This window comes from Camarhynchus parvulus, chromosome 13, assembly GCF_901933205.1.
Source record: "Camarhynchus parvulus chromosome 13, STF_HiC, whole genome shotgun sequence".
NCBI lineage: Eukaryota > Metazoa > Chordata > Aves > Passeriformes > Thraupidae > Camarhynchus > Camarhynchus parvulus.
This window is the reverse complement of record NC_044583.1, coordinates 6,776,412-6,792,440: the sequence shown is the minus strand read 5'-3', so window position 1 is coordinate 6,792,440 and position 16,029 is coordinate 6,776,412. Positions and strand designations below refer to the sequence as shown.

General features: G+C 38.4%; 1 protein-coding gene across 1 annotated transcript in view; it reads left to right on the top strand.

Annotated features, from left to right (window-relative positions):
* The first annotated feature begins 310 nt into the window (after positions 1 to 310).
* The window catches only part of GABRA1 (gamma-aminobutyric acid type A receptor alpha1 subunit), a 39,584-nt gene continuing 23,865 nt past the window's right edge, over positions 311 to 16,029 (top strand). The window contains exons 1-3 of the mRNA XM_030957192.1: positions 311 to 675; positions 2,983 to 3,070; positions 6,728 to 6,840. Coding sequence (XP_030813052.1) covers positions 2,997 to 3,070; positions 6,728 to 6,840 — 187 coding nt within the window. The 5' untranslated portion in view covers positions 311 to 675; positions 2,983 to 2,996. The remainder of the gene's footprint in view (positions 676 to 2,982; positions 3,071 to 6,727; positions 6,841 to 16,029) is intronic.

Here is a 16,029-nt window from a genome sequence, read left to right as displayed (position 1 = left end):
GTGGTCTGCCGCCTGGTCCCTATAGGTACACACAGTCTATAGGCACACGCGCGTAGTGCTGCATCCTCTACACCCCTGGCCAGCCTTCATTCATATTTATGCCGCGACTAAATATTCGATCAAAGGTTGAACACTAACGCAGATCGGTTATATTTTTAATGTACGACCCTTAAAATAGACTGTTTTGTAAACTGCGAGTGTCTAAAGATGCTCAGCGCAGCCTCCCCCGGCCGCGCAGCCTCCCCCCCAGTAATAATAATGCTGCAGATTGTAGAAGGATTTGAGTCTGCAGCCAGAGAGAAAGGGATTAGGGCGAGAGCACTGGAAGTTAAATTGTGCTGCATATAAAAAATGGGCGGATTGGTCTCTAGATGAGAGCTTGGTACCACCTTCCTTTCTAAAATAAAATCTCTCTGGCATGAAGTCACAGCCTATTTCACATCCGGTTTACCCTGGGACGTATTACTACTGTCTTGGTAAAGAGAAAGCTTTTGTTGTATAGCGGCGGTCGGAATATTGGGAAGAGAAATTCGGGTGCTGAGCCCGGAGGAGCGGAGCAGCGGCGGCGATGGCCGAGGCGGAGTGAGCGGCGGAGCCGGAGCCGCGCAGCCTCCGCGCCGGCGGGCGGGCACCCGGCAGGGCAGCGGCGCCGCGGACCCGCGCCCGAGGGCTCCGGTAAGGGCGGCTGCTGGCTCGCACCCCCGGGCACCCCCGGGCACACGCGGGCACACACGGACACACGGACACACACGGACACACACGGACACACACGGACACACGCCCGCAGCGCTCCGGGCGCTCCCGGCTGCGGGCACCGCGTCCAGGCGCGCGGGCGGCTCCTCTCCTCTCCTCTCCTCTCCTCTCCGTCCGCAGGTACCGCCGGATCGGGGTGATTTTTTTTTTTCCTCTATCCCTCCAGCTTGAAAATCCGCAGCGATCGATGGGCATTGTCAATTATCTTATTTATTTATTTTTTAGCGCGGACTGATTTCCGCCGGTCCCTCGCAGAAGGGCTTTGGGTTTGGGTTTTTCCCTCCCGCGGGCGCGGTGGGAGGGGTGGATGCTCCGGGCCGGGGGATGCAAAGTTGAAATGCCGGGAGGAAAACAAGTCTCGATTTAAGCCTCCGAGAGGAGCAAATCTCTCGCAGTGAGTCAAAATGCATCAAAATGCCCCCCTTTTACCCCCGATTTTGTTTTGAGTCGCGCCCCCCCCTTTTTTTTTTTTTTTTTTTTTTTTTTTTTTTTTTCCAGTGGGCGCTGCTGAAACGCTCCCAGAAGCGTGGCTCTTGCTCCCATTTTGAATGGGAGAGCCGGCGCTGGTTTCTCAGGCGGTGCGGGCAGGGGAGGCCGGGGGCTGCTGGGCTTTAGCGCTCATTCAAAGCCTTAATTAACATTTGCTTTTTCCAGCTGCAAGAAACTTTCCTTCTTCTGGATTTATTGTGCCTGGATGGGTTTATCGAAACAGGGGGTGGTGTTGGGAGAAGGGGAGCGAGCGTGAAGCTCAACAGATCAAAATAGTTCAGAATAATTCACTTTCCGTTCTTCATCTCGAGGAGCCTTTTGCAAAGGCAGAAGTTGGCAGGACCGGGGGAAGGTGATTTTTGAAGCCGCAGATGTTGTCTCTCCCTTTGTGAAGGGGCTGATTCCAGGGCAAGTTAGGATGCAGTGTCGTCCCTGAAGATCTTTATCCACACTTTCCTGCCACAGCCAGCTCGTTCCTATCCAGTCAGATTAGCTCAGCCCCATTCAATGCATATCTGCCGATCATCTGGCTATAAACGCATTAATTATATCTCATTGCTTACATACCACTTTGTAACGGTATTTTATTCATTTAAATTGTCCCTGATAGTGTGCAGTGAATTGGGGGGAGCTTTATTTAAAGCTACAACAACATTTCTATGTACAGTGCTTCATTTTCTCAGGCACGTAAAAGCCCCTCCAATTCACTGCTGGGGGAAAGCACAGGCTTCGGATTTGTTAACCTTATTTATGTAATGAATCCTAAAAATGGACTGTATTCCAGCACACTTTGAATTGCTATGTAAAGGGACCTGCAACATCTCATGGGCAGTTAGTTGAATCTGCAGCACTGATGCCACAAATATCAGCTAACTTTTTATTTTATAGTTTATTAGAAAGCAGAAGAAACTTTCCGAGTTTGTTACTTCTTACTTAAAGGTAAACTGAGAGTAACTCAGTGAAGTCTGGAGAGAGTACAGGAGATCTTTGGAGAGGAGGAGAAGGCTACTAATGCAAAAATATTTCCTAGCAGCATTCAGAGACTGGTAGAGATTTAGGAGAGAGATAGTGTGTAGGTTGTCAGCACATGGTTTCATTGTGAGTTGTGTCCTTTAGCCCTAAAGTGTGTCTATGTAGCAGCAGATCATAGAGTTAGAATCTGCTCGTTTTAGTCCTTTTCTGATGCTGTATTTCAGGGAAGAGGAGGGTTGTTGTATCTCTAGCAGAAAGTTGCTTCCATCACATCAAAGCAGAGCAGTGGTTGTGAGGAAAGCACCACTCTCCTCAATCACACAACCACGCTGTGACACCTTCCCAGAGGTTTGGAAGGGCTCAGGCTGGTTCAAGTCAAACAAACAAGTCAATTACACTTGGTTATCTGGAAATGCAATGGAGGTGCCTTGACACATTTTCAACTCAGGGGGAAACTGAGTAAGAATTGCCACAGAGTTTGTAGACAGCAGCTTTTACTTGTAATGGTTTTTGCTTAAGTTCAAGAGTAGTGCATAAAGAATACACCCTTACCACAAAATGAGCTCCATTCTCGGTCTGTGGGTCTAAAAGTAAAAGGTAACCAGGAGAACAGCCAAGGCCATGCACCCTTCTTCAGAATGTCATCAGCTCTACTGTTGTGAGGTCATTGCCTGACATCAAATTATTCTGCGCAAGTTTCCAATGTCAGATTTTTTTACCTAGTACCTGTTTTAATGTGGGGGATGTTAATGGTTATTTTCCTTCTAGTTTCAGAGTCCACCATGAAGAGATTCCTGGTGCTTTGTGACTGCCTCTGGGCCTGGAGCCTCCTCCTGAATACGCTGACTGAAAGAAGGTGGGGAGATATTTTTTAATGCACCAACATATTTTAGGAGCCTTTAATTTAATGTAGCGGCATAAGACAAATACTGCATGGGCTGCACTACCACTGAGTGTATTGGGGGAGGTTAATCCCTGTGCAAGTCCCACATAAGTGGGACTTATCTAAGTGAAGTTCAGAAGAAAACTACAATTTGTTTGCATGAAACTTTTTTGTTCAATATGGTGAAGAGAATAAGCAAAAGCTTTCTGAAAACAAATTGAAACTAATCTACCCCCTAAACACCTGTGCAATTTTTTCTATTCTTATATAATGACTACTCAGAAATATAAGTTTCTTCAGAGGGGAAAAAAAGTATAATAAAGGGATATTTTTAATCTAATTTAAGTGTTTTCAGTAACTTTATTGTGCCTGCAAGCAGAGGCATAATTTAACTTTGTCAGTCAAGACTGTGTGCTAACTTAGTAGTTGTGTTGAGAATCTGAAGTAGATCTTTCTGCTGAAGGGAGACTGCTTGCATGGAGAAGAATTTGTAAACTCAAAGCCCATGACAGTTATGTTTGAAAGACCATTCTGCACTGAGTATTTGTGGAATATTTGGTGAAATCACAATCTAAAAATAATGTTAGTATTAAGAAAAATCTGTAACCATACAACACCTCATCAAACAACTATTAGCAGAGACTATAAAGCAGTTTGGAATATGCTTGAACTGCTGCCTGCAATTCAAAATTCAGTGAAGACATTTAAGAAGACTCTCAGATGTATTTTTGTATTATAAAAAACATTAATGTGCTTGTCAATGATGTTACCTAATGACCAGAAAGCAGTAGAATATTTTTATTGTCAATAGTGATCTCTAAAAGATGTATTTGTGCCTTGATCTCCACAGTGTCTTCTTATGCATCTACAATTCTAGAGGAACTTATTTTCTGGCTGCCTTGAAGATTTTAAATTTGTGTGGAGTGGTAATGGATAAAGGTTCATCTCCACAAACATTTCCTTAAAAAAAATAAAATAAGAGTGGGTGTTCATATAACAGCTGCTGTATCAAATAATCTTTTAGGAAAAAAACCTTTTATTTTTATAATATATTAAGATTTGAAGTATTCCTGAAGTGCTTCGTCTGACCTAGCTAGAGAATTTTGTGAAAACACATTTATTCTACAGATATTTCCACATATATCTATGAACATATATTTACTGTAGCTGTAATGGGTGAATGTGCATTCTTAATGTGAGAATTAAAACACATTGGACCAGAGTTTAAAAATCCAGTGGTGTGTCAGGAATATAATGACCTGTAGATGGAGTCCGTGCACAGTTTTTTATGAGGCTGGGGTTTAATATGAAAACACAATTGCTTGCAGTAATTTTTTTTTCAAAATGTACACACCTTACACGAAGTAGATCTGGGTTTAAAGCCATTTTGTCATTGTCAGTTGCCTTGCTTTCCCTTTGGAGTTCTGTTAGTGCTTTCTGATAGAAAACAACTAATAAATTAGATAAGGTGTCTTTTTTACAGAAAGACTGTCTTCCCCTGTCACACTTGTTATAAAAAAGCCCAGCAATAGGACTATTTTAATATGTGTGGTTTGAATGAAAAATCACAATCCCTCTGGAGTTACATCTACTCCAAATGTGCACAAATGCTCAGAATCTTCCTGTTGTGCCCATGTCAGTTAAACCTCACGGTGCTTTGTACCTTGGCTAAGATGGTGGGAAGAACAGGTGAGGGCTCTGAGAAATGGGACTCTCACATGGGAGTGGGGCACAACTGCCTCCAGCCCATCTTCCTGCTGCTCCTCACAAACATCCTCATTTATTTCCCATTAACATTTCTGAAGTGGTTTTGTATCCTTTTTCCACCTTAATACTGATGACCTTTTGCTATCCTTGAGATATGTATGAAGAACAGCTTTTTTCCGGACAATGAGTGTTAATATAAAATTTCATCCACTAAAGGTCGTGTGTTGAAATTCTGGGGAAAATGTATGAGGAAAGATCCTTTAAAAGATAAAATGCTTGCTAGAGACAGCAGGAGAACTTGTTATTTGGTAACATAGAGGAAGCATAAAAAAATATTGTCTGGGACTTAAAATTTGATTTTAGGCATGATCAATAAATATAAATCAACTTATTTTTTATTAAATGAATTTGTACGATATTGTTAGAAGAAGTTAATACTATTTTTAAAAACTGTTAGGTATTTTGCCTTTTCATTAGAAATAATGATTTATATGCATTAAAACATCCCACCTTACGGAAATAAACCAAAAATTATTAAAACTTCTGTGGATGTCAGTCCTGAAACTGATCTAAATTTGTAGTGTAAAATACTCAAACCTGTTCTGCAAGATTAACTTGGAAGCACTTCCAGGTACCTATGTACTGGGTATCCTTCCGCCTTCCCTCTGTGTTTGATCCAAGTGGAATGCAAGTGTGGGATACACAAAGGATGTCTGACTGATGCAGCTCACAGAAAAAACATTTGATAGGTAATTTAACAGAACCTGACCAGTTTGTGTACCATATTCCTCCTGAGAGGGTCTTTAGTGGTTAGGGCAGGAAGGGCTGGCAGGGCACCAAGAATTGCATGCCCCAAAGAGAAAACAGGCTGGCCAGTGGAAAAGTCGCTTCTGTCACTGGGTCTGATCCTAAGGAGAGTGTTTGGTGCTGCACTGTTTCTCCAGTTCAGCAGTAATGTGTGCAATAAATGATGTTTTGAAAAGCAGCACTTTTGCTTTTATCCCTGATGCCTCCACGTGTTTGTAATGGAAGTCTTCCCAGCAATGAATGAAAAAGCGCTGCTGGGTTAGGATTTAAGACAAGTGTAATCTACGATTAAGGGAATCATCTGTGACAGGGTATTAGGTAAAGGTCTCAGATTTAAGAAAAAGGTTGATTCTGGTGTCATCTACAGCAGACAGAAACCATTAAGCCTAAGGATTTCATTCTGATTTGTATTGATGGAAGTAAGATTTTGGTAGCTGAGTTCAAAGAGCTTTAATTTTATCCTTCTTCAAGTAAAATTTCAGGATCTTTGACTGAGTTAGAGATACACATAGGGATCTATAAGGGAAGCTTTATAGACACAAGAGATTTTCATATCAACAGATGATTTTACGTATTTGAAAGGCAAAGATGGAGATATTCCTCCAAATCTGCTACAGGAAAATGAGAAATAAAAGCAAAATTACATCTCAATCTATGAAAATGTACACTCACTCAATCTACTTCTGTATTTAAAAAGAAGATATCTCTATTTTTGTCAGTACTTGTCAGTGTTCTAAATTACTGTATCTTTTTTTGTATGCAAACCATTTACAGCTATTATGAACTAAACACATTAGTTTTTGCTGACAAATGAGTGTTTTCCTGAAGAAAACACATATTAGCACATTATAAACATTAAGGAGTAATGAGAGAAACATTAAGGAACTGGCATTCTATTTGTTCACCATTTATGATTTTTTATGATTTTAAAATCTTACAATTGAAGGAGAAAATAGAAACATGCAAGAACTCTACAAAGCACTACAACCTTGTTACACAGAGGAGGTTATGTGACCATAAACCTGTATGAGCGAGATTAAATGGATTTTGGAATTACTGTTTTCTGAGATTGTTGGTGGATTACTGTTTTTCAGTGTTAACTGTTGTGCATTTCAGCTATGGACAAACCTCATCACAAGATGAACTTAAAGACAACACCACAGTGTTCACCAGAATATTGGATCGCCTTCTGGATGGCTACGACAACCGCCTGAGACCGGGGCTGGGAGGTGTGTTGTATTATGATTTTTAATGTTACATGATAGATAAAAAGTCAGTTAAAACATTATCATTTTTTTCCATAATATTCTTGTCTTAATTTGGTATATATATTCACATAAAGCTATGCTGATATATAGATTTTTTTCCCCAAAAGTCCAAATGCCCTTTTTTTCTCCAAATGCCTTCCCTGTCTTTTGCATGCTTGGTTTTCTCACGCATATACGCAAAAGAAGAAGAAAATGGTTCACAATTCAAGAAGACCTCTGAATGGGTAATAAAACTTTGAATGTATAAAGAATAGAAGATAAAAAATACAACCTGTGACCTGACAAATGACAAGTTGATGAATGAGGCCTAAATAGGCATCATATATCTATGACTATTGTCATGAGGATTTGTTTTTTCAAAGTGAAAGTATCAATCTATCCTAGTAGATTTTCTCAGAGAAGTTTTTTTAAGTTTTTTTCTCTACTTAGATATGTAAGGATTTGTTTCTGTAACATTTTTTCTTCACAGTTTGATAAAAATGTCTTTCTTCCTCTGTTCTTGGTGCTGAATCCAGAGAAAGGCATAAAACCACATAGCAATTATGTCTTTATAGAAGCATTGTTACAAAAGATGGTCTTCATCAACATCTCTGTGTTCACTCTTTGATTTGTTCTACTGTGACATGGTCCCAAAATTGGGTCTTAAAAGCTTACTGTTCACAGACATGGAAATTCTAAATGGACAAGCACAAATCTGTTATTTCCAGTGCATGGAAAGGTTGGCTTTGCTTCTTTCAGACACCCTTTTCCTGTTTTCCTTTTGGACTCTTCAGATAAAATAAAACAGAGCAGCCCACCCCACAAAATATAGTTCGGAGTGTTTTCCTGTACTCACTCTCAGAGGAACTGCAATATAAGGGGGTATTATATTAAGAATTCTTCTATCATCTCCTGTGGATGAAATGGAAGGTAATTAAGTGTAAGGTTATTCTGTGGTTTGAGGCTACCATCCTGCATCTGTTCTTGAATTGTGAGCCAGGCTCTTCAATAAATTGACTTCACTGATTTTGAGGTATGGCTAAAGATAAAATTCTGATTAAAAAGTATTAATTACCACATTTAAAAATGCCCTGGTGTATAAATCTTAGTGTGCAATTTCAGGTAATAGACAGCAAAATAAGATCCATTTTTTAATTTTATCTACCAGTATTATTGCCTGCTTTCTTGTGAACCCTTGACCTAGGGTAGATAAATGTTCCTTTATTCTTTGTTTAATGGAACTGTAGAGTTCAGTCAGCTACTCTATGACAGTAAATAAAGCACAGAAGGCAATAAATAAATGAGACTGTAAACTGAGTCTGGTACATATCTACAAGAAAAATCTGAGCATATGATGATTTCTTATATGAGTTTTATCACTACTATGAGGTTTTTAACAAATACTAGAAGGGAAAACAAAGGGACATGCAGGGAAAGGATTTTCTCTCACTCTCTGGATTGCAATTTAGAGAACTAAGCAAATCAGTATCAGCTCCTATGTCTGCGTCTTCATATAGATGTTTCTGAATGCAGACTTCAAAGGTCTACTCATGAAAGAATCATCTGGTCCAGTTAAAACTTACACCTGACAGAAAGGAAATTAACCTCTTCTCAAAGTTAAATGGCAATGTGCATGGCTTTTAAAGCAACAATGAGTGATGGGAATTATGGGATGGAGGGAAGGAGGGATTGGAGTAGTTTCTCTAAGTAAGGGTTAGAGAAATTTAAATAATCTTTGCATCCTTCCTTTTTTGAATTGTGTTGCCTGTTCCTACCTGTAACCAAGAACCTTGAATTAACAACTTTCCTTCTGCACAGTATACTATATTTTCATGGTGTCAGTTCAGCAAATTTCTTTCTTATTGTCAGCTTTGAACACTAGAAAGAAGAATACCATGGCTTTAAAAAAAATCCCACATCTGATTAAATTGTGAGCAGTAAATTAATGTTTGAAATCAAGTATAGTAAGAAGCAGATAAACTCTTTTGACTATTGAATAAGGCATTATTGAAAAGATATAAATTACAGATTGCAAAAACTAGGGACAAATACCTAGGCTGATGTTTTCAGTCCTAATAGCAACTTATAATAAAGGGTGTGGAAATTCACATCTTCAAAACCTTTTTTCTAAGGTATCTAAATGTGAGTCAAGAACCTCAGGATGACTCAATTTTGACAGCTGAGTTAGATTCTCGGTATAATGGGGAAATGTATTCTGAAATGTTCCATGCATAAAAATATTCAGTGACAAATCCAATATATAAAATACAGCATGGGTTTTGGAGTTGGAAGTTCAGTAGGCTTCCATCATAGCATGATTTGATACTGGAAATTTTAAAATGCATGGAAAAGCAGTGGTTTCATTTTTCTTCCCAACATCAGTGATGGCTTCTTGTTAAATATTTTGATCAGAACACAACTTTTATCCACTCTGGAGAAAAGTTAAGAAATCTACCAATGTAACAGTATTTTTAGATATATAGAATTTGCTCTAAAACTCATTCCTTCCATTTTAGCTGTGATGTAGCTATTGGAGAATTTAAGAGGCCAGAACCCTCCTTATATGTTATGTTGATACATTTCATGCTGTTCGGCACAGTGTACATCTGTGTATCTCTGAGTGCACTATAGCACTCTCCTAATCATCCAGAACTGTCTATTCTATTCTTTCTATGCCTTCTGAGAAGCAGCAGCTGAGGTAAAACAATGCCTGGTGCATTGTTTTGCAGTCTATTACAGAAAAGGGCACATTGCAGAAAACTCTGGTTATCCCAGTACAGCCTCTCCTCCTGTAGTGCAGGTTTTCAAATCTGTGCACCCACAGAAGCAGAAAATAAACCAATTTTTCTCTTTCTCACCTATGGAATAAAAGGTAGATGGTAGTTCCTTCAGTAAGGCTATTTGTTTTTCCTTCCTTGCCATTATGTGTATGTATGAAGAATTCAGTGATGAAAAGGTATATTTAGTTACTAAAAAATTGTAGTGAATTGTTAAAGGGATTTGATCTTGATCTTGGTTCTACTTATTTAGAGGAGTAAATTAATCCTTTTTGAAATAAACACAGTGATGTTTTTCAATCCCAAGTTTGCAAACATCCTGTTAGTGTGGTGAACAGTTTTACTGTTTGGTAGAAGTACTCTGGTGCAGCCATTGAGGCACCATGAAGCCAAGAACAACCTTCTGGAGAAATCTCATTGCAAAGATCCATTGTAGAGCAATTCTATGTATTCATGGGAAAGCCAGGGTAAAAGGTGGAGCATTAAGATAATGAAAGATTTAGAGGTGTTGAATTTTGAATCACTCATTCTATGCATAGAATAAGTTCTAGATTACAATTAACTCTACCCTTGCCTTTTTTTCATCTTTTTTTGAGGTATTACTTCAAAAGAGAAACTAAAAGTCATATATGCTCCATAAAGAGTATGGGAATGGAATTACCATCAGATAACCCAAGAAGGCCATATCTGAAGTTAAATGAGAACCTCTCAGCAGTTTGCCATTAAACAAGGGGAAAAGAAAGGAAGAATTATTTTTCATTAACTAGAATATTGTATAGTGGAGCTGGTGACCCACAGGGAAAAATTATAGTGATTGAATGTGCTTGTTATTCAAAAAATGGCATCATTGGTCAAATAAATCTGATTATTTTTAAAAAGAGCATGCAACACCATGTTATGCATTAGTACATTTGCACTTCTTATCAATAATTACTGATATAAATTATGTTATTTACTTGTTTTGCCTCCTTCATATGTGAGCTTAGTCACTTAGGCAGACACTGCTAGGAAATAGCATCTGTTGTAGCCATCCATAAACATGAACAAATAGTTACATTTAGTTATTTATGCATGGAAAAGAGAACTTCCAAAATGAATGTAAAAATGTTGTGAATTATACTAGAGGACACCTATTGACTCTCTGAGAGGATAATCATTTACAAAAAGCAAGGAGGAGGATTTGCAGAGAGTAACATATTGAAGCTGAAAAAAGGAAATCATGTCAGACATTAGGGAAAAAACCAGAGGGAAGTCATTGAGGTAATGGCATTGTTTTCTGTGGAAACTGCCTGGACTGTAGAGCTAGAGGTGGTCAAAAATGGCCTAAATAATAAAGACACGGATCTCTATTCAAATACACAGTCCTGAAAAAAACCAAAGGATCAAACAGAAATAAGAAGCAAAATTCTCTTCAGTGTCTAGTGATCTCTCCTAGTAGTGCTCTGTGTCTAGAGTGGGAGTTAAAAAAATTGAAGAGCAATGAAAAAGGGTGGAAAAAATAAGTTCCTCTACCAGGTTTGAAGTGCCACAGGGAGATGGGGAAGACTTGCTTAGGGCAGGTTGTATTTGGTGATGAGATTCATTTACATGAAATCAGGGGCAGCTACAGATTTTCTAAAACTTTTACCATTTTCATCTCATCTCCCTAAAACTAAAGGATACCACATGCTCTGAGGCCTTTTAAATCAGAATAAAGGTAAATGTGGCTTATCCCTTTGAAAGGGATTTTGTAGTAGAAAGGTTAATACAGAACAAACAACAGTGAGTTTGATTTGACAGACCAGAATCTTCCTGAATTAAATTTGCTTTTACTGTTGGGTTGAATGCTCAGTGGATCACCCCAAGTAGATTATCAACTTGAATACTGAACAGAATTATACTTATTTTATGCTGTCAGTAAAAGATATTTGTTGATGTCTCCTGTGTGATGTTTATCAAGATTGAGTGGGGCTGTCCTTAAGTGGAATGTCAGTCAATCTCAGGCAATTCATTACTTACACAGAGTGGAAAGGATGGAGAAATGAACCTCATGGTATTATGTGAATTAGATTTTAAGTTTCAGTTGTATGAGAGCATTTTATATAAACATAAATTTCCTCTTGGCTATTGAGGTCCCAATGGAAATTGTTGGATTTTTACATATCTGAGCTAATATAAAGTTTAGGGAAAATAAGGGTTTTGTTTGTATGCATAATAAAAAGTTAAACTTAAATGATTCTACTCTAAATGAAAAGACCTCACCCCTACACATTATTCTGCATGTTATACACATAAGTAAAGGAGGACCAGATGCTACACTTGACTTTGTAAAGTTGAGGGGGCTGATTTTGGTCTTTTTTTCCACTCTGTAGGCACCAGATTAATGTAAAGACAATTGTAAAAAGCCTTAGAAAACCCTAGGAAAATAGATTTAATACATGAGTGGGGAGGTAGGCAGGATGTGAGCAGCTTTGAGCTGTTAATTGGCATGTGCAGGTCCCAGTGACCTCAGCACACACTGCAGTGGCTGATCACAGGACAGCTCACTCTTCTCCCTTTTGGTCTCTACTCTTACCAATGCAGCAGCACAAAATTCCTATGAGTGCATTTGATGTGGTTTTTCAACCAAAATACCTCACAGGACACAGCTGGGCTGATTATCTAAGTGTACAGGTATCACAATTGCTTTCATTCAAAGCCAGATGAAATGTCTCCTCCATATAAATAATTATAGCACAGACAGACTGAGACATACAGGAAGAACAAGTGCATTACCTAAAAATGGAATTAACTTAAACCACCAAAATGTGCAATTTAAATAAACCTTGTGCTCAAATACTGGCAGATCATAAAGGGAAATATTTCATGTATGGTCTCTCCTGATAAATAGGCATATTTCCTGCTGTTAAATTAAATCTGTATTTCTTATTTTGTTCTCAATTTATAATCCAGTCACAATTCTAGCAATAATGAGATCCCTGGGAGTTTAAATCAAAATATTTATTGTTACTAATTTTGAGTTTACACTAGCCTAGCATCATTAGCAAAACGCATTATTTGTAAACAGTAAAATTACAGCAGTTGAGGTTGACTGGGGCTTTCATAGCTGTACCTGGATCAATTGCCCAGAGCTGAGTTCCACAGTGTCTGGGTGAGCTGCTCAGTTGCTTTTTTGCTGCTCAGTAACTGCTTGGACCCTGTGGTTGCCTTATAGTCAAACCACTAAGTCATTATTAATTTCCTTAGAGCTTTTTACTGAAATTGTTACATGTTCTACAGATATCCCTACATTACTTACTCTTGTTCATGAGACAGATGTCACAGTTAAGAGACAGTTATGCAACTTAAGAGCTGCTGGATTTCTCCTCAGCAATCCAGTCAGTTCCTGACCTGAGCCTGGTTTGGTCAATGACCAAGACTTTTCTCAGGAATATTGTGAAGGTTTTGAATCCAGCTCAGGATTTGTGGTTCCTGAAAAAAGCATTCTGAGCATTTGAAGCACAATTTGAGCCTTCCCATGGTAATCAAGATGCAAATTGAACATGGGTAACCTTGGTTCTAAATATATATGTAGCTCAACTGTATTAGTAAACACATGTCCTGTGCAGGAGTGACTCAGAACTTCTGAAGCACTTAACTAAGCACAGCTGAATCATCTAATTAGTGAAACAGTAAACAAAAATTTCAGAACTTCCATATGGCTTTGGAGTGGCTAATCTTTTTCTGTGCTTTGATCACCCTTTTTCATTGGTCTTGAAAGTGAGGCACACACCAAAGGAAAAAAAATATTGGTGGTCTATACATTGGTTTATCTGCATTTGAGGGGATTAGGTGCACTGCAAAAGTGTAATCAGTGTGAAGACAGCATAATCTCATCTGAGTTCACAATCTGAATTTTCTAATTTTCATGTGATTTATGTGCCACTTAAATTATTTTCAATATTATACAGAAATAAAAAGCATCACTTATTTTTTCACTCCCTTGGAAATCTTCCTTCTTAGTGCAAAGGTCTTAAGTTTCCATTTTGTGTCCTCAAGTGGTTTCCTTAAGCCTCAGCCTCTCTTCCATGACTGCATGTCTCCCAAAGCCAGAATTGATGATAGTATAACATGATATGCTGCTGATTCAAAGAGCATATTCTGTGTTTGTGCAGGCAAACCAGCTGAATTATATTAAATAGAACCTTGCTCAGAGCTGGGACCCTTGAGGGACTCACCATCCCTTTGTGTTTGAAGAGCTTCTAGAATCTTCTCTCTCCCAAAGTGCCTCAGAGGAAAGAGGACAAGAGGGGTGAGGAACCAGGGTGAAAGATCTTTAAAAGGCATTTGAGATTTTCAGTGTGTGAAAAGCTGGTAGATTTCAGGATGATATCAGTTTCTCAGTCCTAAGGAAAGGTGATTGCTGAATGGACTCCAGCTACCCAATGTTTTACTGGACCCTCTGGAGCCTCCCTGTCCCTTTTCTGGCCTCTGTTTCCCACATGACCACAGCCTCCTGAACTTCTGTGACAGGGATGGCCTGAAGGACAGAATCCTTCCCTCCCAATGCCTCTCTCAGTTCCAGAAAGTCAAATTCTCACCATGAGCTTCTTGAAGTCCAGAGACAGTTAGATGTCAAGAAAATACTGAAATTCCTTTAAGTCAATTAAAAAGTTTGTAAATAACTATGAGATCCCATATTAATTCAACTGGACACCCTAAGGAGGAAATTTCACTTACCCAGTGCTTTCCTCAATAGTAATTGTATTTTGTACACCTCTCGGTCACAGATATAGAGAATAAAAATAATATAAAGCAGTTCAGCCACATTACAGTATTTTACTTTCCTTGATTTTGAATATAAATTGGAAAAGTCACCATTTTAATGAGTCTTGAGGATTACTTTTGATACCACCTAATTTTTGCATTAATTTATTAACAGAATATGGTTCATCAGCTGCATTCCTAGACCAACAGTAGAATCAAATCTAATATTACCTTTTGATTTTTGCTGTCTTATGAAAGGACATATTGTATTGTATCTATACTAGCTATTTATAGGAAACTGTTTCCATTTTTATATCTTTAGAAGTTGCACACTTTTTGAATGAAAGTGAAAGACCTCAATGAGCATTGTGAAACACTGATTCTCATTAGACGTTTTGCACAGATACAGAAATGTATATTGTAACTGGCTGCTTGATCCTGAGTCCTTTCCTTACTTCCCTTCAATCTGAATTTTCTTGTCAGATGGAACAAATTGTATATAAACAGTCCAAAGTCTTTTGAAATCAGATGGTTGTGTTAAATTTTTCATTAAATTAATTAATCATTTTGCAGTAATTTCATTAATTATTTTGCACTATTTTAATAACATTATACAAATAGCTACACATACATATTTCTTAGTCTTAGGAAAAATTTTGTCTGCCACATGTCTACTTACTATACATATACTATAGTGTTTTCTCTAGGGTTACTTTTAATATTCCAGATTGCTCAATTTATTTATTTTTGAAAGTTATTTCAGAAATGTTATCACTTGTTCTCTGTTTGAAACTTCTACCAAAACCCCTGTGCTGGCTGGTGGAGCACAACAGTAAATGCATTCAGACCTAAATCACCATAACTTGGGAAGCTGATGGGGTTAGCTGCACTCAACACTGCTTGGATTCCTGGTCCAGGTGGTGTTACTCCCTGCAGCTATATTTAATTCAACAGGGTTGTTGTGATATATGGCATCCTGGGTGAATATTTTGCTCTGTGTGCCCTAGAAAACACCAGCATGCTCAGAAGTGACTGAGCCTCTGTGTGTGTAGAGGGAGAGGAGAGGAAGGGGGAAGTTCAGCCTGAGTGTTTCTCAAAATGTCTTTTGCCAGTCCAAATAGAGAAGCCAGATGTTTGACCTCTTTCTTGAGATCACCACCAGTATAGGCACCTCAGCACTTGGGACCACTGAAATCACTGGTTTCTTCTGAAATATGCAATTTCACTGTGCCATGGGGCAAATGGACATCCTGGAAATCATGGAGGGGTCCAGCTTTATGATGCAGTATATGCATATAATCTGTGTCATGTACATGTTACAGATTTCTGAAGTATTATTTGTACTAATCTATCATTTAGGCCTATAGGACTGGAGAGCTCACTTTCTGAAAACATTTACACAGATGATTCCAAAGGGAAGCTTAGCTGATGTTTATTTGGAAAAGTTTTAACTGCTTTTTGTTTATTGAAGTCAAGGGTAATACAGCCATTTCTAGCTCATACCAATAAAGTATATTCATGTTTTTATACACCATATTGTATTCTCTCTGTGTTTCTTCTGTGTTCTTGGTCTCAATACAAAATTCATAACTCACAAAGCCAGGGTTAATTATTAGACCCCTTATTTTAGCTTGCACAGAAACTGAGTACCCAATGAGATATTAGAGTA